Raw genomic sequence first — 25,633 nt, 5'->3', positions numbered from 1 at the left:
GGCTCTACAGTGGGTGTTTAAAACAGCACATCACCAGAACTGAGCTGCCAGTCATGCACAACCTCTACAACCAGAGGAGTAGGTAGGGTGAACGCCTAGAGGATCATCAAGGATCCCAGACACCTCAGCACTGCTGGGGTGTCTGCTACCATCTGGCAAACGGTACTGGAGCATTGGTTCTCAATCCAGCAGGCTCAGCGACGTTTCTATCCCCAGGCCTTAAAGTGTCTGAACTCAAAAAGTAAGCTGTAACAGGATTACAGTGCAGATGCCAGTCACATTTTGCAGTGTCATTTCAGATCTTTGCTATTATTTTTATACTGCACTTTAGAATGTTCATTTTACTGCCATCAGTTCACTTTACTGCCACCATGGCAGGCACTTAGATGACTGTGCTATAGCACGTATAAATACAGAACGCACTCTCTCTCTCTCTCTTGTATATATATATATATATATATATATATATATATATATATATATATATATATATATATATATATATATATATATATATATATATATATATCACACACACACACACACACACACACACACACACACACACACACACACACACACACACACACACACACATGAACAATTCAGGAAAAGTGTCCATCCCTGCATAAATAAAGGAGTGAAAATATGATGAGGAAACAGACACACAACTAGAAAAAGTGCTCCTCGGAGCACAAGTCTCCGCCAGGTCAGGTAGGTTATTATGGCCTCCTGGTGGCGCTATAATAGGCCAATGTGAAAAGGGTGCCATTTCTTCTTAGGCCTTGCACGGCAATCGGACAGTGCATTCATGATTTTGTTCCAAAAATGTGGTTTGCTAAATTAGACCTGCTGGTGGCGCTATAACAGGCCAATGTGAATAGGGTGGCATTTCTTCCTCAGCCTAGTGGGAATGTGCGTGCAAAATTTCAGGGAAAACGCACACTGCGTTCATGATTTGAGGAATTTTGTTCAAAACGGACCTATCCTGCAAACTTTGGAAGCCAATGTTAGCCAAGTAGGATGGAATATGAAATATCGGACACATCCATCTTGATCACATGACTACAGAGATACTGTGTACCGATTTGTGTGATTTTTGGACAGAATCTGAAGGAGTAAGAGCAAGAAAATTGTTTTACAAGGCTGATCTAAAAAATGTGGGAAAGAGGTTCTGATGTGGCATCCAGGGAGATTAGCTGGTCACAGACAGAAGGACGGACGGACGGACAGGGGGCAAAACATACTCTCTCGCCATGCCTTTCGGCCTGGCGGAGACAATGAGAGCGAGAGAGAGAGAGGGGGGGGGGGGGGAGTGGTTGATAGGGGAACTATCCATGGTACTACACTAGTGGTTTCTGCTTCACAGGAACTATCCAAGGTTACTACACTACTGTTTTTGCTACTATCCAAGGTTACTACAATAGTGGTTTCTGCAACACAGTTACATTTATTTGTTTATTTTGTACAAATATAGCCAAATGGACCCAATTGGTTACATTTGTAACTCTGACATTTGGGTCAGAGTTATACATTGGTAAATTCAATTGCTGTGTAATGCATGGAAACTGTCCAAGGCAATTCCAACAGTGACTTTACAAAGATCAGTGATCTGAATGCTAGCTGTGCATTGCCATGTGGAGGAATACATGGAATTAATTCAAGAGGCCTGGTCCAATGCAATGGTGACATCATTCAGTGGAGGACTCGCCGAAATGAAAGATTGTGTGACGAGTTAAAAATTGCCTCAAAGAAAATGTGGCTTCTTTATTACTTGATAGCGAGCCAGTTTCGCTGAGTCTGTTAGCAGATGGTCCTCAATTATCTGTGTGTTCTACGACGGACTGAATTTATAATTCACCAGCAATACAATTCTTTCAGCCTGAGGGGTAAAATTCGATGTCGTTTTATATCCATCCATTATGTAACAGCTCACTTCGTTGCAAATCGCTTCCAATTTTCACTCCAAACTCTAAAAGCTGTGGCTTAGCCTATTTGCACTTTATTATCAATAATTCAGATATTAATATTTTGTGATCAGGTACAACAGCAGGAAAAGGTGCAATGCTACCATGCAATGTAGGAAGTCAGAAGTTCACGTTGTCACAACACACTGCCCTGCATGCGTGGCGGTGCATGGATAAATGGGCTCCATTTGACGGTGGCAGAGAGTGGAGTAGGCCAGTGTATATCAACCCTGGCAAACGTCCCAATTTTGGGCCGGGGCTACTGCTGAGGTGTGCCGCGCCGTTTGAAGAAGGTTTGAAAAAATATAATTTTGAAAAAAAAAAAAAAAAAAAAAAAAGTCTTTTTTTTTTTTTTTTTACAATAATAATAATCAGGCATAGAAACAGCCCCGAGGTGAAAAGGGTGACAACATGCTGTTTTTTTTCGGGTCAGGTGTCACACTATTGCCCTATTAGGATTCAAAACGGCTAGTGGAAGCTGAAAAGCTACAAGTTTGCATGTCTGAATAATGCAAAAACAGAAATATTTGTTAGCATTTGCTTTTGTATCGTTTCATGAAATGAAAAAACACCCTTAGTGTGTGTGTATATATATATACCGTATATATATATATATATAATTATATATATATATATATATATATATATATATATATATATATATATATATATATATATATATATATATATATATATATATACCGTATATCTAGGTGTGCCCTGGGATCTTTTGGCTATGCCAGGTGTGCCTTGGCACAAAAAAGGTTGATATACACTGGAGTAGGCTATACAAATCAGTGGAGGTTTGGTTGAAGGGAGCTTGCAGATGCAATTAGGGAGAGGTAATACCTCAGCTGTACACTTTGCTGTCTTCACCAGTTAGTGTAAGTCATCCTTCAGTACCTGCACAACAGCGTTCACCTTTTCCAAAAACAACACAGTTAGGGCTGTAAATCAAGAAGTACTGTAGACAGATCACTGTGGATAGCTGCAGGTTGCTGTTATTGAAATAAGTTAGAATTGTGTCCTACAATAAAATGAACAAAACAAAGACCAGTCTGTCTGTCCGTCCGTCTGTATCAATTTTTTATCCTCAGTGGGTTTACCAACTGATCTGACTTGCACACTGGCATTGCCCGTTGCCATATGCATTTATTTTTTAACTTCCCTATATTTAAAGGGATAGTTCACCCCCAAAAGGATTTTTTTCCTATAGATTAGTCACCCCATGGAGACTTGAATTCATGGATATGTTTTTGTTTTTGTCACATTCCTAAGCCAATAATTTGATGACCGGCATCGGTTCCGGTAGGAGACACAGAGTATCCTTTATATCTCTTACCGGAACCGCTGCCTACCGTTCCGCTGGTCATCAAATTATTGGCTTAGGAATGCAACAAAAACAAAAAAATATCCATGAATTCAAGTCTCCATGGGGTGACTAATCGATAGAAAAAAAGATTTTTTTTGGGTGAACTATCCCTTTAAGCTATTTATTTGTAACTCTAGTTACAGTCACGTTCCCATAGCCCGGACGGACGGTGGGTGGAAATGTCGGTATGGCCTAGTTGGAAATAAATACAGAAAAAAGGCAAGCAAGCTCAAATCTGCACACCGCCGTTGCAAATTAGACCGTTATTAATCCCATGGGGGAAATTCAGTTTCAGCTTCACCCAGCTGATGGCTGCTCAGATAAGTGTCTTGCTAAGGGACACTTCAACACATAGACCGGGGCTGGGAGGCGAACCGGTGGTTTCCTCCCACTGAGCTACGGCTGCCCCATCCCCACTTTAACCATACATAAAAATGACAAAATTAAACAACTAAAGCATTTACCATAAGAAGTAATATTGCAATATTACAGCATTCCTCAATCTTTCTTAGTAACAAGAACGTTATTCAAACCTTTGAATGTAAGTTTATACCTCTGTTTTATAATGTGTATTATATGACCCCTCTATTTAGAGGTCTATCTTTTTCAGCGCCACAGAATCTAAAATGTATGCTGTCAATTTCAACTGAATCACTTAAGTGTAGAGCAACTGGATCATTTCTTACATTTCTCAGAATTTAGCTTTTATATTCTTATTCTTATTCTTTGTTTAAGCTTAATGTGCTGTCCAAAGGCAATCCAGACTTTCTAAAGGCACTTTATCATACTGTAGCATCATGCTAACATATTACAAATAACATGGGGACTTTAACAAGTCATGACACCCTTCATTATTTCTTTTCAGTATTGCAATCATCAGGAAGTGGTTTCACAAGAGCCAGATACATTTTTGGTTTTGAATTCATATTGGCATGGACAAGTTTTTCTCTAAAGTTCTATAATGTATTTCCTGCAGATCAAAGTAGTGCTGGCTTTTAGCATCTTGCTATGCCCTTCATAACAGAAACTTCCAAAACAAGGAGAGACAGAAAGGTGAGGCAAGTTACACTGGTGCAACTTCCAGAGTGTGCCTGAAAGACAACATACCCTATAGGGCCTACAATAAGGTCTGGGACATCAAAGAGCGTCTATCAACATCAAGGGCTGACTGGGTTCATTGATACTGTATGTGTTCATCTCCAAGTTTCGGTGCAGTAAGGTACTCACAGCAGTCTCTCTCTCTCTCTCTCTCTCTCTCTCTCTCTCTCTCCTATGTTAATAAACCTGTACGCCAGGCTGCCACGTGCAGACATTTAGCACTGTGCAATTAATCAGACCAAACTGAACAGGGTACTGCAGGGTAGTGTGATTCCACTCCAAATGCAAATGATCCCCCAACTCCGCCTTGGCTCGCTCTCGGAGAAGGGAGAGAAAGAATGGCGGTTCAGTTTGTTCAAGTTGTTCGATTGCAGCCTTTTACATTAGGATGCAGCAAAGCAAGAACAGGTGTCCTTTATCTTTAGTATACAGTAAAGATGAGATGGGTTCGTATAGTGAGATGCCAAAACTTTAACTGGAAATAATGGCAAAATATTGCTATTACAGTACAATGTGATGCCTAACACACTATTTCACGCATGCACGCACGCACGCACGCTCGCACGCACACACGCACGCTCGCACGCACGCACGCACACACGCGCTCACGCACACGCACGCGCACACACACGTTTGTGAATTACCCTACTAGAACTAGATTATGACTGGAACAATAAAACAAAATGGGAGAAGCACAATGAATGTCTCTCTGGAATTCAGATTATCCTCTTCATTTTGCAGACTCGTTTGGTGAGTTACTGTACAGCTCCATTGTAATGTGGAACCTGCAAGCATGGTACCTGTTTGGAAAAGCTTTCATTGTGATGAGAATTTGCATAAGTCACAAATGCTGCACCTGAATTTGGCGGCGGAAGTACCGTCCAAGGAAATGACGTTGAGGCTTTACAAATCTGAAATACGTACGATGAACTCTGCATTGGGTCCTGACCAGGCTTTTCTCCTCTGAGATGAGTAAAGGCTGGGAACGAGGCCATTGCACATGTGGTCTAGATATAGAGGTCAAGATCTGAATATCTATTTTATATTGAAGTCCACATTCTATTTTGCCTTGGAGCCATGACAAATATCCATATTACACAATGCAGTGTGTGTTAAGAAAGGGATTTAACATTATGGCCCTGAGTCTATAATTCTACAATCCATGGCAAGTGTAATAGATTTTCAATTTCACTACTTATTTCAGTCTGTGACAAGCCAGGAAATTATTATAACCTGGCATATATTTAACCTGTTGAGTGCCACAAATAAATCACAACAACAGCAAAGCAACGTTGTTGTGTTCAATCTGTCAACACTCACATAAACCACAGCGCCCTCCCAGGGCCTCCCGCCCCCCAAAGATTGAGCTGACATTTTTGAATAATGGTGATTGGATTGCGCTACAGCCTTGACATGCAAGGAAGACCCAAGGATTGTCAGATAAAGTACGATGGCCATCTAGGCTCTCAGCAAACACGAGCTGTGCAGCAGGTAGGGAGCCCATCCTAAACTACTGTGTTTACACTGTGCCCCACTGTGGAAATGGGCAGAGTGTTGCAGATGGTGGCATTCCAGCCCAGGCAAGCAAATGAAAGAGGCCATATCAGTCGGTAAGTAAGTAATCTCAGTCAAGCAAAGCTATAAAGTCTAGATCAGGGGTGCATGGGGAAGGTTGATTGTGCCCAGGAGAGACAATAAACTCTGTAATCACTTTTTTTTTTCCTCCACCACACTCAGCCATCCAATTAACAGCTCCTGGGACCGGCCACAGAAACACACACATGCAGCCCAGGCCCCAGATCAATGGAACCAAGGGCTCACCCATTTTGAAAGCAATGGCCACTTTCTTAATGAGGTTAAGCAATAGATGAAACAAATCGTGTACAACACAATAATGGAGCATTAAATAACTAATAATCAAGAAAATCTGTTTAAAAGAAAGCACATCTGTGCCTAATGTCTATGAACTGTAAAACCCTGAGTGTTACTTTACCTCTCAGAGTTACATTTACACTCAGGGGTTGGCAGTGTATGTGAACCACCTTCCTGTGTGGACAGCAGTGAGTAGATAGAACAGTGAAGTAGAATAATAAAGTATAATAATAAAGTATAATGATATTCTGTGAACTGAAGAAACAAAGCTCTTACTTTTATAGATGGTTGTTTTGTGAATTAAAAATATGATCTAATTTATAGGAGCAGACCCTTCTGCTCATGAACCAAGAATAATGTCGAACACAACAAGCATGATTTAGGAAGACAACAAAATAAAGAATAAGAGCAATGTTGCAAATGGAGACATTTGCAACATTTTAATTCAAACATTATTTGCTAAATTTAATAAATTAATTAATTAAAACATTAATACTTTTGTTTAAAACAATTAGGCTTCTCTTCTTCCTGGTATAATTCTGATGCTAACCGTGCATCCTCTCCCTCTGTCTATGGGCCATCATTTACATGGACAGCTTGTTATGTCATTTGTGTTCCTTCTTACTGCAGCCTCTCCAGATGTTGACCCTCGGCCTCTCCAGATGTTGACCCTCACAGGGGTATGATGAAGATCTGCACCTGCCTGTAGTGGAGCTGCATCAGGAGGGCGGTGGGCCATCAAACATAATAGAAGACACAGGATACTGTGCTCTGTCTTTATAATAATGCAATTTGAGCTATGTGATCGTCAGAGACCGTTCGGGATTACAGACCACTAGAAGCATTTGAAGAGCTTCAAAGTCAAACTACAGCACAGGCTCAGCAGCACCTGTGTCTGACGAAGTCCACAGAAGTAGGGAGCAATAGGCTGGCTGTAAAAGCAGCGTTCAGTGACGAGGCCATTTAGGATCATCAGTGGCATAGATTACAAGGCATTAGGCCTCTTTGCATGAGGATCAAGGATGACGGATTTCCATATTACAGAATGGGATTTAAGGGTAGAGAACATGCACTACTTTTCATCGTCCCCATTTTCACTGATGACATCCTCGACATGGGTGGCAGATATAAAAACATGAAAATGCTTATACTCGTTGCTGTCTGGAAACCTTGTATGTCCAAAACTGTTACTTTTCAGGAAATGGAAGAAAGAACCTGTGTTCCCGATGGATCCAATATGTAGTTATCATTGGTTAAATATTTATAAAACCAACAGACAGACACTTTCACTTAAAAAACACCCCCAAAAAACATGTAGATTGGCTATTTTCACTACTTTTGCGACGAAGTAGGCCATTAATTTACGGAAAAAGTAGATTTAAATATGGAGATACAAGGTTTCTGCCAGACAGTGAAGATATACAGTATAATGTTATATATATATATGGTATATCCTATATTCAAATTGGCTAATGGGTCGTCGGGCGGCGCCAAGCGGGCCAGAGATACAGAGATCTCAATATATGGGTATGGCCATATATGGGCATATACTGATGACCTCAGGGTACTCCATATATGACCTGTGTGAGGGCTGCAAACGCAAAGTGGCCCGAACTCTAGAAGTGAGAGTCGAGTAGCCACTTTCAATCTGGTGTCTGTGTTTTGGCCATGTCATTATAGGTCAGCATTTTCAGAAATGTTCAAAAATAGTGAAAATAGCAGATCTACAAGCTCACACACTTTTAAATCAGCTAATTTCACAATTTTGTACAACACCATCTTATGACAAAGTATAAACGCTCTTACCTCGCTCCGTATCGTAGAGGTACACAAACCTCTCCCACTTGTAGTGGGCCATGAGGCTGAGGACGGCTAATCGCAAACCGGGCCTCATCTGGATGACAAACTGCACGTCAGTGTCGGTGGGGAAGCTGGGCGTGATGAAGGAGGTGTGCAGAGCCCCGCAGAAAGAGGTCAGCGTGTTCATGGACTTCTTGTCGTAAAAGCCAAAGATGGCATATACTCCTCGTGAGAACTGGGAGCAGACTGGCAACAGAGAAAGAGAGAGAGAAAGAGAGAGATCAGTCTCCAGGTCAGGGACAGTCACGACAACATACAACCCCTTAAGGTCATTTGACTTCAATTAGTCGCTGGAAGAAGTCACAAACAAGCCCACTGCCAGGGTTCATGTTTGTAAATTTGTTGAATTTTGATTATATTTAATGCTTAAAAATACCATTATGTACTGGGCGCCAACAATCGATGGAAACACAGTAAAATTATGCATGTGAGATCGAGAGGTGAGAGAATTTATAATGGCTTCAAATGCAATGAATCAAAGTACATTTCAATAAACTAGACTTTCAGGCCGTTGTGCAGCCTTAACCCTAACCCTAACCCAGCCCTATATTTCGCTGATCAAAGTAATGGTCACGAGTTATGGCCATTTGATGTGTAACTGCTGTAACGCTGCTATAGTGCCCCATATGTGTGCAAAAAACAGTGTTTGTGCCAAGTCTGGTGTGGATTGGAGCAACGGTGCGCCTGTGGCACCCCAGGGACCCTGGCGGAGCCCCTGGGGACCACATGTGGTCCCTGATGTTGCTATGCTGATGGCATGCCGCTGAACAGTGTTTGTGCCGAGTTAAGTGGCAAGTGCTGCTCTCTGTGGCAATGCTCTGGCGGTGCCCTTCACTTCCCCTTGGACTAGATGCAACTGCTCGGCTAATCAACTAGAAATAATGGGGGGAATCAGTGCATTGGCCACAGCTCTTAATGGACAAATACCCTGAAACACAAGTGTGCAAGCGTTATTTATTTATTTCGTCCATTTAGCGCAGGGCTGTGCTACTAGTGCTACACTATAAACGAATAGATTTACAACAAGCCTTATCTATTGCCATCTGTGGGCTGATGGCAATGAGCTTTGGCTATAACCACGCATTAGACATTTGGTCTAACAAGTATTGGTGTAAGTATCTTTTATTTTATTTGTACATAATAAATTGTACAAATTGCCTGGCTCTGGTTTTCCTTGCTCATCTTTAATGGCAGCAGTAAGTTCTGAGGTACAAGTTGGTGAACCCAGTGAACCCAGCCCAGGGGCCACTACCTCTGACCATCTGGCTGCTCCCTGACATCAATAGTCGGTGTGTCACACTGTTTCAGTGTACCTCATCACTTGTTCAGTGATGAGTGCATTCTAAAGGAATTACAGCCAATGAATCTTGAGGTAATATATAGGAAACCCTTGGCTATTGTAACCATTTAAACTCGATATACTTTGCGAGGGTTCATGTGGATAAAGGCTGGAAACAAAGAGAAAAGATGACTCTGTGATCTCATGATTTTGGGGTTCAACACTGCATGTTATTCAGCAACAGCAAAGCCTGTTCCACTTCACTATGCCATGTAGACACATGATACGTGAACACATGATATTAAATAATGGTAGTCTAGAATGTTTAGACAATTGACTATTACTCACGGTATACTTGACATTACTGGCAGCCAAGTATACCGTGGTTTACTTGATTTTCGAGGAAACCATTGGAATTTGAAAATCAACTTACAAATGCCATAAAGTCCACACAGATGGAATTGTTTTGCCATAAATGTAAAACAATTGTCTATGTTAATGTGCGATATACTGTGATATAGACAATGACAATATTGACATTATTAACAATGGTACAGTATGGTCTTTTAATTGTTGTGTGTTGGGAGGGGACAGGCAAATCTGATGCAATGATGACACCTGCAAGAAAATAATTGAAGAATTGTATCTACTTGCTATAATCAGAGATAGAAGATGGTCCATGGGCACACATTGTCTAGAATCTACTGCTATTTAATTATTCAACATCATTATTCATATGGCTTGATTAATGTCATTTTCAAGACATGTAGGATTTTAAATTGAATGTATCAAACTCTCCATTTCACGCCGTCCCCATTGAGGAGGCTTGAGAGCCAGGAATTTTAGAAAATGTCACAGCAGATGAATTACCATTCACTGTTGGAGCCATCCTGTCCCAGATTCACTTACATGGCACAGCCATGATTGTTTTCCCCAATAAATATCTCATGGTATCCAGAAGGGGTCATAATAAAGAAAGCTGCATGGCTCTCCCTAACCAATTATATGCTGAAAATGGGCAACAGCAGCTTTGGTTTGTCATGGTTAAATAGGCAGCCTGTTCTCCTACTGGACTAATAAAATCATACATCTGGGCTCATGAAGCAGCACTGGTAAACAAAACCTGTCTGCACATGGCCTGTAATAGGGAAGCACGTTTATTAAACTGTATGTGAGAATCAAAACCATGGGCCGTTACGCTGCAGTGCAGTACTGTACTGTATGTGCACCTTTGTTCAGAGCTCTAACCCAGGCATACACGCATGAAAACAAGCCTTTTACTTCACCTCCCCTTGTTTTAACATATCAAAAATATACTAGGCTATATTATAGCCTAATAAATGGCCAAATATTTTGGGGAAGATTTATGGGAGAAAATATATATTGTCCACAATATATATATTGTATAAGTATTTCCATATGGTCCAAAATATATTTTCAAATACTGTACAGTATATGTTTTTAGGCAATTTTGTATAATGATTTTTGGTATGGCTTTATCTTAAGTAGCTTTATCTTAAGCATCTAACATCATTCTTACACTTCCCGATCTAATTAACACCCTCTCCATCAGACCTGCCTTTGTGACAGACATCGGTAGCACAGACAGTACCCTCCCTCTCTCTCTCTCTCTCTCACTTCCCTCTCTCCATGTTTCACTCCTGCTCTTGACACCTCGTTAAACTTAATGGGTGGATGCAGCGGCCCCAGCAGCCCTGACACTCAAGAAAACATAGAGATTTTGAAATCAGAGGGTTAATCCCATACATACAGGCATCTGGTTGTGTGAGCATATTGCACAACTCAGAGATATGAGGGAAGGACCTGCATGTACTGTACAGTCAGTGTGCACCATGTCGCCCAGTCTACAAAGTGAACTCTCAAAGCTCTACTGCTGAAGGCAATGGAGTGAAGGAAACACACACACACACACACACACACACACACACACACACACCCCCCCACACACACACACACACACACACACACACACACACACACACACACACACACACACACACACACACACACACACACACACACACACACACACACACCCCACCCAACCTGGTAGCAGCTGTTTCTAAAAGAACATACATGTACACACCTGCATATTATGCTAATGTTCTTCTAACCATCATATGCCTGCTATCACATATGCTATCTGTATACATCTTTATTCGTTTTGTTTAACCTGATTCTATCTCGTTCCCTTCTGCTCTCACTTCAGCTCTATCCTCCCTCTTCTCCCGGAAATACAACAAAGCGATGCACGCACGCACGGAAAAAAATTATTTCACCCACTTCTTTACGCCTGTAAACCTGGGATGTGTCAAATAAAGCTGATTCTGAGTCTAATTCTGTCCTTGTCTAAAAAGGTAACACCACAGGCAAGTCAGAAAATCTATCGTTATTCATGTGACCAGTGGTGGAAAAAGTATATTACTTAAGTAAAAGTATCAATACTGCAATATATAAATACTCTGTTACAAGTAAAAGTCTGGAATTCAAAATTTACTTGAGAAAAGTACAAAAGTATTGGTATCAAAATGTACTTAAAGTACCAAAAGTAAAAGTACTAAAATATTTGAAAATAGCAGATCTACAAAATCACAACGCGTCGCGATGCGACGCGTTGTGAGCTTATAGATCGGCTATTTTCAAATAGCCTATGTATAAAATAGGGCTAAAGTGGTTAATGTATGTTTTATAATATCATAATTTATATCTGAAAAGTAACTAGTAACTAAAGTTTTTAAATAATTGTAGTGGAGTAAAAGTACAATATTTGCCTCTGAAATGAGTAGAAGTAAAAGTATTGAAAATGGGAAATACTCCAGTAAAGTAAAAAATCACACCCAGTGTGAAGTGGGCGGTGTGGTCACAGTGGTCATCACAGTGATGGAAGTTCACTTAAAGAAAGGTTATATTTCTGAAGTGGGTGGTGCTATTTATTAACAATAAACAATAAATAAACAATGGTTGGTCCACAATGGGTGATTCACTTAAAAAAAACATAAATGTGTTCTTTTTAAGTGCATGGTCCTATTTATAGGGCTATGCACATGTGTCATGTGTTTCACTAGCCAATCACAGTCCTGAATAGAGTCAGCCAATAAAGTCAGCCAATCATATTACAGCTAGCATTGAATGTGTAGGGGTTAGGGGTGTACAATGGTGGCCAATCACGGTGCAGGGTTAGGGGGGTACAATGGTGGCCAGTGATTTGCATTGAATGTGTAGGGGTTAGGGGTGTAGGGGGGTACAATGGTGGCCAATCACAGTGCAGCGAATGTCGATGTCCTCACATATAGGGGCGGTTGCACCGCCCAAAAATCCTCAAAAGTGTACTTACGTAAGTACAGTACTTGAGCAAATGTACTTAGTTATTTTACACCACTGCTGAGAACCATATATAAGAAGGCAAGAAGTACTGTCAGAGGGGTCTGAACTGGAGGAAGACAGAGGTAATACAGAGGTGAACACCTTGCACAGAGAACTTATAAATATATGATGGAGGAACGGAAAGGAGTCACTGAGAACTAGGAGCACAGAGGGAGTGTGCAATATCATTGTGTTTGTGCACTGTGAGGACAGTGGCATATCTCTCTGGGACATTAACATATAATCTGCTAATGTGTGCACTGTTACCTACTGGGGGGGGTTGTTTTTCTATAGCTGTGTTAAAAACCTAGTCCTCTGAGCTACTTTGGAGGTATTGAGAGCAGTAAGCCTCGAGTTGATCTCAGTAAAGTGGCCATCTAGGTGGAGAGGCAAGGCATGTTCACCGGGGCAAAGTGTCGAGGCTGATCCCAGAAACATGGGGATGTCTGAGGGTCTGATATGATGTTGAGTGAAAGAGGAGGACTGAGTACATGAGACACAAAATGCTCTCTGGAAAGTTCTACCCAGCGGATTTTCCGTGCAGAAGGATCAATTTGCCATAATTTTCATAGAGGGTGGTTTGAACACAACACACAGTTTAATGGGCAGGTTTGGCTGACAACAGCGGCAACAGCTGCATTACTCTTTGAAGGATTCTCTCTCCTCTGTGGCTTAACCATCAAATCGAATTTTAATGTTCTGCAGACAGTATGAACCGTTTTAGCTAATACTTGTCTCTTGCCTTGTGTTTTGTTTTACAGAAACTTTGCAGCTTTTGCTATTGTGTTTAATTTCACATACATCACACAACTACTTTTCTCCAGGTGGGTGTAAGGAGCAGCATGGCCTCTAGGGGGCCAAACTGTGGAATTATAATGACCAGACCACCACCACCAGCCTACTTCGGAAGTACTTAAATCGGGAACAATTTAACTTGGGAACGCATGCCCCTCTGGTTATGCAATACTCGTTTTACTTGCTGCACCCGTCTATCTGTGTCCCTTTTATGGCCATATGGCAGTACTATGACTTCATATTGATGATGATATCATGGTATTCCATTATGGGTATTTGCGGATTTATCAATATTTTTGGGACAACCGGTGGATCACACCCTCGGTGCTCGGCGATACGCACGCTGAGTTTGAATGTGAATCGGTCGTTAATTAATCATCATTTTCAGCATGAGCTGACATTTAAAAAAAATTGGCCCTGAAAATTCTATACTAAACCAAATGCATAGGAGGATGTACAGTCTTATTTATCAGTTGTGTTAGATGAATTGCTGCTGGTCAACCGTACCATAAAACCCTGATAAAATTACCTAGTGAGACAAAACACTATCTGAAGCTGAAAAACATACTGTATAAATAAACTGTCTGTTGTTAAGCAAGCATAGGTATTTCTGGATGTTTTCTGAAGAACTACTGTCGGGGATGTTTAATTACGCTCACAGTTGAGCAAATAAAGAGAGAGCCCAGGGAATGCATTATTCGCACTGAAGGTTGAGTGGGCATTTCTCCTCAGGTATCATGATTCATGGTTACATATAGATGTAAGAAACATGTAGGTTCCTCCATTTACTAAACTCGGTTAATCATGCTTAAATGGTGAGGCTGCTTATTTAAAATCATCTCCTGCTAAGTTGGATTGTCCCTAATCTGAGAACCACTTGTTGTATCATGCAGCCCACACATACTGTACTAAAACAACATCGTAGGAGGAAACCAGCAGCAGTGAAAGACAGACAGGGCCAGTAGACTCTTATATGGAAATTTCACCAGGGCTGTGCAGAAGCGCTGGTAAATTCCACCTACACATGCTTTGCATGCTGCAGGAACAAGAGCCCCAGACCATTTTAACAAGAGGCAGGGGAATAGAGCATGCTCTATACAGTCATGTTCTTCAAGTAAGTGAATTTTGTATGCTCTGCAGCAGAAACGTGACAGTGGAAAGTGATCATACTGTCATGTGTACTGTAAACAACTCATACCAAAATGAAAAGATGATACGTGGGGCTTTTGAGGAAAGTGATAGATTAAATCATTTGGCATGCAAAATAGTAGCAGCAAAGTCATGATGGTGACATTTCCTTGCTTGAGTTGCATATTACAGCCTTGAAATATAACAAGAAAACTTCACCTGGAGTTGTACTTGCTACGTTCATGACATCATCACAGTTCAGTAATCCTTACATTCATCATACATTCCATTATTGTGCCATGTAAAGTACCATTGTGCACATTTTATATGAAGCACATGCAAGCACATATTTACAGTACAGTGTAAGCGGTTTCTATATCACAAATAGTTACATACATTTAGACAAAATATTGTAAAACAACATCTAGATAGTAATCACCTTTATGTATATAAGAATAATAATACAATTCATAATACAATTATGAAGTGGACTTAAGTAGGAAGTGCATGCAAGTCTTTGAAAAGCTGCAACTCCAAATTATTCAGTGCATCGCCGGCATGGTTGACCTTCTTATTATTAGTCTATGTAGTTCATAGCTTGTCCTCAAATAATGTTTAGGAAACATTTAGTGAATTGTAGCAGCTTTCAGAGGCAGTGCTGCTTTGTGGGGCACATGATTAAGAGTGTTGTGTAAGACAGGAATATTGTGCCTCACTGCCATCATTGTGGCTTGTCAGTAATGATCACTGTCGCTCTGACATGTAAGCACTTTCTGATGCAGTATTATGGGGGCACGGCACATCCCACTAGCTACTGTAACCAACACAACTAAAGCACAGTTCTGCCATTTTACAGCATCATTATCCACAGCACTGCTGCCTGGACAGCCTAGAAGAGGTGGGGATGGGTTAAGTGAGAAATAACAAGATGTCCTCTTCTGACATAATAGTTGACACACACTGTACTGTACATACATGTGGCTATTTTTGACTGAACAACACCAGTGTCTGCGGTTACTTCAAGTGATTTCTAACAGCCTCTTCTTTAATTGGCACTATGATAGTTTAGATAGAAACAGGATTTTCTCCCCAAAATATTCTAAGCCATTCGTGTGGTCTCGTGAATGTGACATGGACCGACAATCCTTAGGAACAAACTAAATCCCGAAAAGCAAAGATTCTATTTGGAAAATTCAAATAACAGTAACACTAACGCAAGTCACACTGTAAACATCAGGCCACGTTAATGCCTTAAAGAACAGAGGCTATTTCAAGCTGTCTTCAAGTGGGCCAAAGACCCCCACACCACTTACTCTTCCACGCGAGCAGTGAGAATCCAATCCTGCTTTCTTGAAAGCTTCCTTAATTTGATTCTATGTTCAGACTGACTACATTCAGAACAGAGCACAGTGCAAGCAGGTTTAAAGCCAGCGAGTCTGAGGATGGGTTTTGTATTATCTTTGTACGGAAAAGACACTGTGCATGAATGTGCATCGTGTAATCGTGGAGACATGTTGGCATGTTTTCAAATATTCTGGGATGCTATCATCTTGTGATTACTTCATTGGACATTACTAGTGGTGCCTTAGCCCTAAACGTATCCCATTATCTCCCTGTGTGTTATCTTTTTTTAATTTTTTAATTTAGAGTAGCCAATCATTTTGTACTGCCTTTTTCTCCACAATTTCTTTATGCCAATTATTCTGTGTTGTCATGTCACTGCTGTTTTATCCTACTACTCACCTGGCAGTGAGGAGACCCCACCGGGAGGACATAGATCCTTCGTCCTACTCCTCCTGCCCAACACTCCCTGCTGACAGTCCCAGCCCGTAGGAACACATGCAATGACCAATATCCCCCTCCCCGACCCGGCTTCCCTCCCCCGAACACGGGCCAACATACGTGTGTTCGCATAGACGCCCGACAAAGCCGGCTGCACCGCGGGTGTTGTTAACTTTTGTACCACATCTTGGAGCTTCATTGTGTAGTCATAGGACCAATATTCATGTTCTGACCATGGTGACACATTCATTATCAGGGTATTGACAGAAGTCTTGGCCTTGCGAAACCCCTGGTTGACTTGAGAGGTGAAATTCAAATATCAAACAGTGTACAACAGCAATCTTGGAAAGGCCCACAGTTGAACCCTGAGGCAGCTTAACAGCAGTGGTACAATTTCATAAGCCGTCACACACTGAGCATAGATGTCTCTGTTCCAACCAAGCGACAGTTAATCAGTGGTGCTGGAAAATGTTCAGCGCTCTCTCCAGTGTGGTATTAAAGTAATACTGGAGCTTTGCTGTGCCTCAAGAGAAACTGGAAACTAGCTTGAAAACGCGTTATAATGAAATTTGAGGAAAGGGACATCTATTTCTGTGATGAGCAATGTTGTTGTTAGCTATGTAAAACACAGTATAAGAGGTCAGGTCAGTAAGAAAATGCATTATGTGGTTTTTGAGAATGCCTGTACCGCTCTGTGATAAAGCATCTCTGCTACACTGTCAATATACTGCTACAGTACATTGCACAGTGCAGTGTTATGAGACCATAACGCATTTGCTAATTCTTCTTCAATTTATCCAACATGTAATGGGTAGATTTTTTCAACACTTACACATCTGAATGCCTAAACGAATTACGTATAATAACCACAGGTCTACCGGAAAAAAACACTTAATGGATTTTGTACAAGCTGTGAAATTGCCAATACAATCTTATTCATTTTCCATTGCCTGTCATTACTTCAATTTGAAACTTTTAATAGAACAACGCCTCAGCTTAATTCCACACTGACTAGATTAATAGTCAGTCCAGTCGAAGGACTGTGGCTGGAGCCTTTTTCTCCACCCACTCTCCCCTGTTTTGACCCCAGCCTTAATGGACGACATTACGACCTTCCCATCTCTGCATCTATGCGCACAAACCCTCCTAGCCTGGGGCAAGGTGTCTCACATCAACCCATGTACAGTAGTTCCAGTTGAGTCACAGATTGGTGACATACTGTAGTGAACAACACAATCAGCCGTCTTTGACCAAGGCAGGGAAGGAGTATGCTCTACAATACAATTAGCCTAAGCATTCTATTTGCAATGAACAAATATAATACAATGACTCAAGCCATGTGTAATCTCCGCTATTTGACATTTTGTTGCCCTTTGTAATTTAAAGATCACTGTATCGTAGTTACAGTATGACAAGCTCTGGAATAAAGTATACATTTGCATTTAGTGAGGTATAGATGATTTTGTCCATACTCAAACGAACAGGAACGGCACACTTCACTGCCGGACCGAGTCCTTCCTGCTATTGACCCATTGCTGTCAATATCGCAGTCAATGCCATCAGGGATCTGCAACAATCGTTACATAGTCACCCAATCAGAGGAGAGTATGTGGTGTCCTCCTTTACTCTGCTCACAATCCATACGGGCTACGCTAGACATAAATGAAAAAGTTGGTTGAATACATTATGACTTCCTGTCTTTCAAATGATTGATGTATGCTCTGCTTTCTGTTGTTGGAGACAAAGAGGAAATCGTTTGACCCATTCAGTCCGGGGAACGCATCTCTGTCATTTCAGATTTCTTTGGCTATTCAAAAAGCTCATAGCGCGGCACTTGGCGCAGCGCTATGAGCTTGTAGATCTGCTATTTTTTGAAACATTTAGAAAAATTGTGAAAATCTTTGAATATGCATTTTTTTAAGCGAACATTTGTAACTCAAATCTTTGCTTCTGGGGGGGGGGGGTCCCTGGAACAAAATATTTTGAGATGGGGGTCCGCGGTCAAATACATATCATTTTGGGGGTCCTTGACATGAACAAGTTTGAGAACTACTGATATAGCAACATACGTTGTTTAAAAAACTGTTAGGATTTAGAAGACATTTGTAGAATATATATTCAGAGATTTGCACAAATTGTCATGATCTTTCTAAAATAGCAGATCTACAAGCTCATAGCGCGGCACTTGGTGCCGCACTATGAGCTTGTATATCTACTATTTTCTAATAGCCAAAGAAACCTAAAATGACAGAAATGCGTTTCCCGGATTGAATGGGTTAATGAAAGGTCCATCCTCTGCTCAGGAGCTCCACTGTCAAAGCTGGATGTTCCAATCCATAGAATGAGACATGCAGTGAACTTAAGAGTTAAACAGCAACGTGTCATATTCAGATCACTAGATCATCATTTAGGTTTAGGGCAGTGGTTCTCAACCTGTGGGGCGGGGTCAAGTCCCCAGAACCCAGTGGTTTCATTGAAGCCAAATGGACATGCTGGCCATTCATGGTACTGCAGGCCTGGGGCCTCAACATGAACGAGCGAAAACGGTTTCGACCAATGGGCTCGACTCACGAGCGTGCGCACGGGGCTGCGCGCTTCTGTGATGCAAAACGCGTCACATCTGTGATGAATTGGGCCCATAATAGGCCGCGCCTACCAAATTTCCAACCCAGAAGGGGTGATTTAGGCCCATGCGCTGGGTGAGCAACTCAATGCAAGTGGATGGGAGGAGATTTCTGGTGCCCTCTCTATTATTTTTAACTCTATGGGCGGGGTCCACTGGTGGGCCGTGATGACATTGCAAGTGGGCCCCCAAATAATTGGCAAAACACAAGAGTTTATGACAGAATACAGAATGTAAGAAGATGTCATGGTATTTTTTTTCTTTCTGTAAAACCTTGAAATATGAGTTTTCATTGTGATACAGATACATTGGAAGTATGCTACGCTCCATTGATCCAAGCCAGAACACAATTGGTGGATTGATCATTAAAATACACGCGGCCCACCCATCTGACCTCTTAATACGGCAGCCGAAAGTTCTTTAAATCTACACTTTCAAGATTTTCAAGTGGGCCCTGATCCAAAAAAAGGTTGAGAACCACTGATTTAGGGCATTATGAATTGTGGACCAAATTAAAAAAAATATTTGGTTAGTTAAATTTTTTAAGCAATATTTGGCTTAACAACCGTTAGTCAAAAACATGTCATAACGGGGACACTTCCTGCACTTTGGCTATGTGAAAACGGGGTAATAGTGAGATGGTTGAGCTCTTTCAATTGTAATGCATCTAGCTTAGATGGGAGATGCATTTCTGGCCACGATAAACTCTGACTTAGCAAGAAATAAAATACCGCAATTTCTTATCCTACAGCAAAAAGTTAGTTTCAAAGACCTTCTGATCCTTGTGATACTCACTATACTGTACATCCACAATCCACATGTTCAAGTCCCCAGGATTGACAATGAAATTGCTTTTCCCAATTAATTTGTTGACTACTGGTGGTATTCTAAACCTCTGTGTTAAAATTGAATTACTTTTCTAATAAAAAGATAATAGCTCAGTGTTCCCTCTAGCGGTTCAAACTGCAGCAGGTACAGTAGCACTCTAAGGAATTAACTTGTGACAGGTATGGGTTTTTGCAAATATGATTGCACTATACCCATGGCGATTTGTAATCTGGCACATGGGAAGGACTTCAATTATGTTCCTAAAGAAGCGTTTTCTTGAACTAATGTAGATTAAAGGTAGAACTCAAAGTCTGAAACACACAAAGATTGAAAGTATGCTGGATTTGTAAACTCAACTATTTTTGGGATGGTGATTAAGGAAGACAAGAACACTATTTTTTCTAAACTAAGCTATGACAGCAATGTCATTTGAAAAAGAAATATTACGTTACATCACCGTAAAGATGTCATAGATGACTAACTAAATAGACTGGCCTCCAAGTACGTTGAGCCTGTTTCACGCATGCAAAATAACCCGGGCAATGTACAGATACATATAGACAAGTCAGTACTGACATCATAGTACTGACAGCATAGATGTTTTATATATATATGTGTGTGTGTGTGTGTGTGTGTGTGTGTGTGTGTGTGTGTGTGTGTGTGTGTGTGTGTGTGTGTGTGTGTGTGTGTATGTGTGTGTGTGTGTGTGTGTGTGTGTGCGCGCCCTTCTAACGCGCGCGCATTAGAGGGGCTTGGACTTGAGTTACTGCTGTAGCCCTGATTTGGCCTTAACACTCTTCACTCCCTCAACAACTACTGACAAACACTCTTGAGCAAGTAGTGACTGGAATAATGATGCCAAATAACCTCTTCAGACAATATTTATAATAATAATTAATAATATACAGCGATACAGGGGCCAAGGAATGCAACAGGAAATGTGGAAAATGGAATATATGCAACAAGCCATAGAAACAGAATGGATTGAACTTGAGATAAAGGAGCCTGTACATTTAACAAATGAGCATTCTAAACAGCTGAGCACTCTACCACTGTAAGAAGTTAACTTTAAGGCTAAAATATAAAATAAGCTACACAGCACCGCCATTTTGTTTTCACAGGTCAATATTGAAGGTCATGGTGATGTTTATAATAATAATAATAAAGACCTTAAATTATTCCAACAGGGGAAACTACTTTTCAGCTTGACCCAGCTGATGTGGTCATATTTAGCACAGGGGAGCAATTAGGGGATAAGAATCCCACTCATGGACACCTCAACCCATGGCCGGGGATAGGAGTCAAACGCTTGACCTTCTGACTCACAGGCTGCCACACTACAAATTTAGCTAGAGCTTTGGCCACCCTGATGGTCTCTGTTGACTCTAACACAGTCACTAACACTACTCTAGTGGTTCACAAACCATTTACCAATACAGAAATTTGATGTCTCCTTGGAAACAAAACTAGTGAAAATAGCTGCTCTACAAGCTCACAACGCGCTGCTATACGAAAGGTTGTGAGCTTGTAGATTGGCTATTTTCACAAGGAAATATGTCATACATTTAAAATAAATACCCTCAAAGTAGCATTTCATGTTATCTTTAAAAAGTGTGCATGCATTAATTAATACGGTCAAGTTTTGTGTGTGGCAATTTAAACGAGCCTGCATAAGGTAAGGCTCGAAGCGGGGACCTTGTGACCTACAGACAGTGACGCTATCACCTGAACTACTGCTACCCCCAAACTGTGAAGAGAGAAGAGGAACCTATGCAGCTATAAAATGAACATTGGAAACAGCTTAGCAGTATACTGAGGGATTCTGGGTATTGTAGTCTCTTTACTATACAATATTCATTGGCCCCTGGAGGCTTCATTTTTTCACATACAAACTTCTCTTCAACTGGGATTTTTGATCATCCATATATTGTGTGTAGAACGTTTCACTCAAATCACTCAAAAATCCCAGGCGGTGTAAGGATTTAAGTGTTTTTCAAAATGGCGGAAAATCTAAGAGCGGAGCTTACTGGTCAAAGAGACAGATGCATGTGTTCCTCGTGATTCAAGGCACATGTGTAAGCAAGTTGCATGGCTTTAGGCCAAACGAGGCATGACTTATGCCTGTTCAAAGTTTGCATTTTCAAACGATTGCTATAGCACCCCCCCTTTGGCCAATTGGAGAAAGATTGGTTTCAGCGCTATTTGGAATGACCCTCTCTCCCATACTGCAAAGTTTAATAAAAATGTGACTCTGCATTCATGCAGCTAGGGGCAGAAGAATAATTTTCATAAAACTACAATATTCATTGGCTCATAAAAGCTTAATTTTTTCACTTAAAAATAAATTCAGTACGATTTTTGGTCGACATAATGTCCAAAGTTCATGTGTAGAACGTTTCGTGCACATTAATAAAAATCCCTGGAGGAGATAGATTTTAACAGTTTTTCATATAATTCGAAATGGTGGGAGATCTTAAGTTCAGAGGTCATAGGTCAAAGTGACACATTTGTTCCGCATAAGGAGACGCATATGTGTATTGAAGTTTTATTGCTGTCGGTCAAACGGTTCATGAGCTATGCCTGTTCAAAGTTTGCATTTTTCAATTGATTGCTATAGCGCCACCCTTTGGCCAATGGTAGTGGGTTTCGTGTCTTCGCCATTTGACATAGCCCTCTACCATATTGCTGAGTTTCGTAAAAAACGACTGCATGGTTAGGCTAATACTGCGATTATGCGGAAAAACTGCGGAAGAATAAAACCAAGCAAAACAATAGGGGACCACGGCACTATGTGCTTGGCCCCCTAAATATGATAATTATGTTCACTGACATGGTTAAGTTAAAATATATTAGCTTCTGGGGGGAAACTAGGCCAATATGCAACATTGAGCTACAACCTAACATACCTCTTCAGATCAAATCTTCATTACAATGAAGAAAAATGTGAAGTAACAAATATACAATATGTTGCTTAGTCTACAATCTAGATCACTCTTGATTTTTATCAACAGCAGTCAACAACTTAAAAATAAACAACCAAGATGGAAATAGGCTAAAAAGATAGCCTCTATGCATACTGCATTATCATTTGAACTGTATGAAGAAGCTGACACACTCTGGCTGTGGAGCAATGTATGTTTGTGTCTAGTAAGTTTAGCAGATCCATATACCATATTAGCATTTTTTTTCCCTACCCTGAATCACTCATGCTAACATGTCCTTGAGCAAAGCAATAAACTCCCTCCTCCTGCTTGATGACCATGGCAGTGGGACACTCATTGCCAAGGAGGGAAATTACCATCAGCCACCACCTAAATTATGGTGAATTATGTCTGGTGCCTGATGTGCAGCCATTTGGAAAGTGGTGAAATATTCGAAATATTCAACAACCACTCTGAGGACAGTTTTGCATTCCCAAACCGTCCACAGGTGTGTGTGTGTGTGTGTGTGTGTGTGTGTGTGTGTGTGTGTGTGTGTGTGTGTGTGTGTGTGTGTGTGTGTGTGCGTGCGTGCGTGCGTGTGCGTGTGTGTGTGTTCATGAGAGAGAGAGAGAGAGAGAGAGAGAGAGAGAGAGAGAGAGGGGTTGATAGAGGAACTATCCATGGTACTACACTAGTGGTTTTTGCTACACAGAAACTATCCAAGGAACCATCTCCTTCCCTGATGACCGGTTTAATCAATTTCCCTGGTTAAAAAACGAAGTACACTGGCATTGCACCTTACAGAAATAGAGCTACTTTCACAAGTCAAAAACATAGGACAACCTTCACAATAGGCCCTTAGTTTAAAACAAAATACAGAAAAAGAAAAACAGCAATCAACTTCAGAAAAATCTAGATAATAATAAGCACACTGTGTCTGTGTGGTAGGCTAGCTGGCTCTATGGCTGAATCCCTAATACAGTTTGGGGCAACAAGAGGTTTACATGAAGTTGTTAATTGAATAAAAACACATATTTATAAAAATGGCATAATTGTGTCATGATACTCACAAGCATGTGTGACAGAAAAACTGTTTGAGGATTCAAGGTTGTCGACATTGTAATTGAGATGGAACGGTTTCTCCGTGACATTCTGGTTTGTGTTATATAGTTGGACAGCAAACCTGAAGGCGCTGTGTTCCTGCACTGTAGAGCGCATGAAGAGTCCACCTGTACATGAAAGAATACAATACAAATTATTGCAAAATCTACGCTGCTTAAGATAAATAACAACCTGTCTTTTTCATGCCACTGTGTTTCTTTTCATTGAGATCATGCAACACATTAGCCTATACGTATCGTCAGCGGCTATAATAGAAAACATGCAAGTGAAGACAATCTTAGCTAACAGCCCCACTGCAGAGGCTGAAAAACTTCTGTAGCGATATGCATTATTATGTTTTTGATTATTTCAACTTCAGGGCCATTTCTACCCAACCCCACAAAGGAGCGCAGAAGTATTAGGCTAACCTTTCAGTGTAAGTAAACTTGACAAAGAATTATTATGCAAATAAACCGTGATCAGTGCGACGTGAAACCGACACTTGTACAAACATACCCAGTTTAGACTATAATAAAAAATATATGCAAGTCAGGAGAGTAAACTTACCTATATTGATCTGATTTGGAAATCCGGCAAACGATTTCCCAGAAAAATACAATAAGAAAAGGACGGTCGCTCTTGCGCGATACCACATCTTCTCCGACAACTGAAATCAACTCCTTGGACGGACGTGATCAAGATCAGGGAAAATCATGAACACAGGCTGATGCGCCAAAGAAATTCCTCAAGATGTGTCCGCTCTCTCACTGTGTGCACCGACCCACTGCAAATGTGTCAATGCATGACAACTACACCCGCCAATTATATCTGCCGCTAAGAGAAAAAGGCACTGATTTATCTCAAAGATGGTGGTGGAGCGAGAAGCTGGTCTTATTGTGAATGAGGATCATCCAATTGGGCCAGCAATGCATGGGGACGTTTATCAAACTTGATCTGACGTTGGATTAGAAGAGCAACCTCCGTCCTCACGTCACTGCAGAGTTGTGCTGCATGTGTGTGAAACGGCGCAGCCACTGGTCTACTGTTTGGCGGCATAGTGCAGTAGCCTAGTAGTGAATGCAGTCTATGTGATTTATATACATTTTGGTTACGTTTTTTTGGCCCGTATCAGATCATAAATTAATAAACCATCACATCCAGCCCATTATTCTTATGAATTATAACTCTAATAAACAATTTCAACCCCATTTGAAACAGCACAATAGCCTATAGGCTATACACACACACACACACACACACACACACACACACACACACACACACACACACACACACACACACACACACACACACACACACACACACACATATATATATAATATACACACACAGTGTCTTCTCAACTGTATATGACCAAACCTTCCTTAGCTACAGTATCATGTATGGCAGCAGATTTTCATCCATGTTTAAAGATACAATAATGAGTAGCATTCTGAAACTTGTTGCTTGTAAATCGGAAACACAACTCAGAAAGTCCAACAGAAAACATCTCTGCCTCATTCTGCACTGACTGGTCATTCCTCTGGAAGATACGCCTTAACAAGCATTGATTGGCCAGCTGCCATATCAGCCCAAGAAGTTATAAGGCAGCTGACCAATCAG

General features: G+C 41.0%; 1 protein-coding gene across 1 annotated transcript in view; it reads right to left on the bottom strand.

Annotated features, from left to right (window-relative positions):
- The window catches only part of gria3a (glutamate receptor, ionotropic, AMPA 3a), an 84,314-nt gene extending 59,461 nt beyond the window's left edge, over positions 1-24,853 (bottom strand). Inside the window, exons 1-3 of the mRNA XM_080435313.1 lie at positions 24,578-24,853; positions 23,980-24,138; positions 8,116-8,355 (exon numbers count right to left, since the gene is read on the bottom strand). Coding sequence (XP_080291439.1) covers positions 8,116-8,355; positions 23,980-24,138; positions 24,578-24,665 — 487 coding nt within the window. The 5' untranslated portion in view covers positions 24,666-24,853. The remainder of the gene's footprint in view (positions 1-8,115; positions 8,356-23,979; positions 24,139-24,577) is intronic.
- Between the last annotated feature and the right edge of the window lie 780 nt (positions 24,854-25,633).

The sequence above is a fragment of the Gymnoscopelus braueri genome (genome assembly GCF_963280865.1).
Source record: "Gymnoscopelus braueri genome assembly, chromosome: 8".
In the NCBI taxonomy this organism is placed as follows: Eukaryota; Metazoa; Chordata; class Actinopteri; order Myctophiformes; family Myctophidae; genus Gymnoscopelus; species Gymnoscopelus braueri.
The sequence above is the reverse complement of the archived record's forward strand: the minus strand, read 5'-3'. Positions and strand labels throughout refer to the sequence as shown.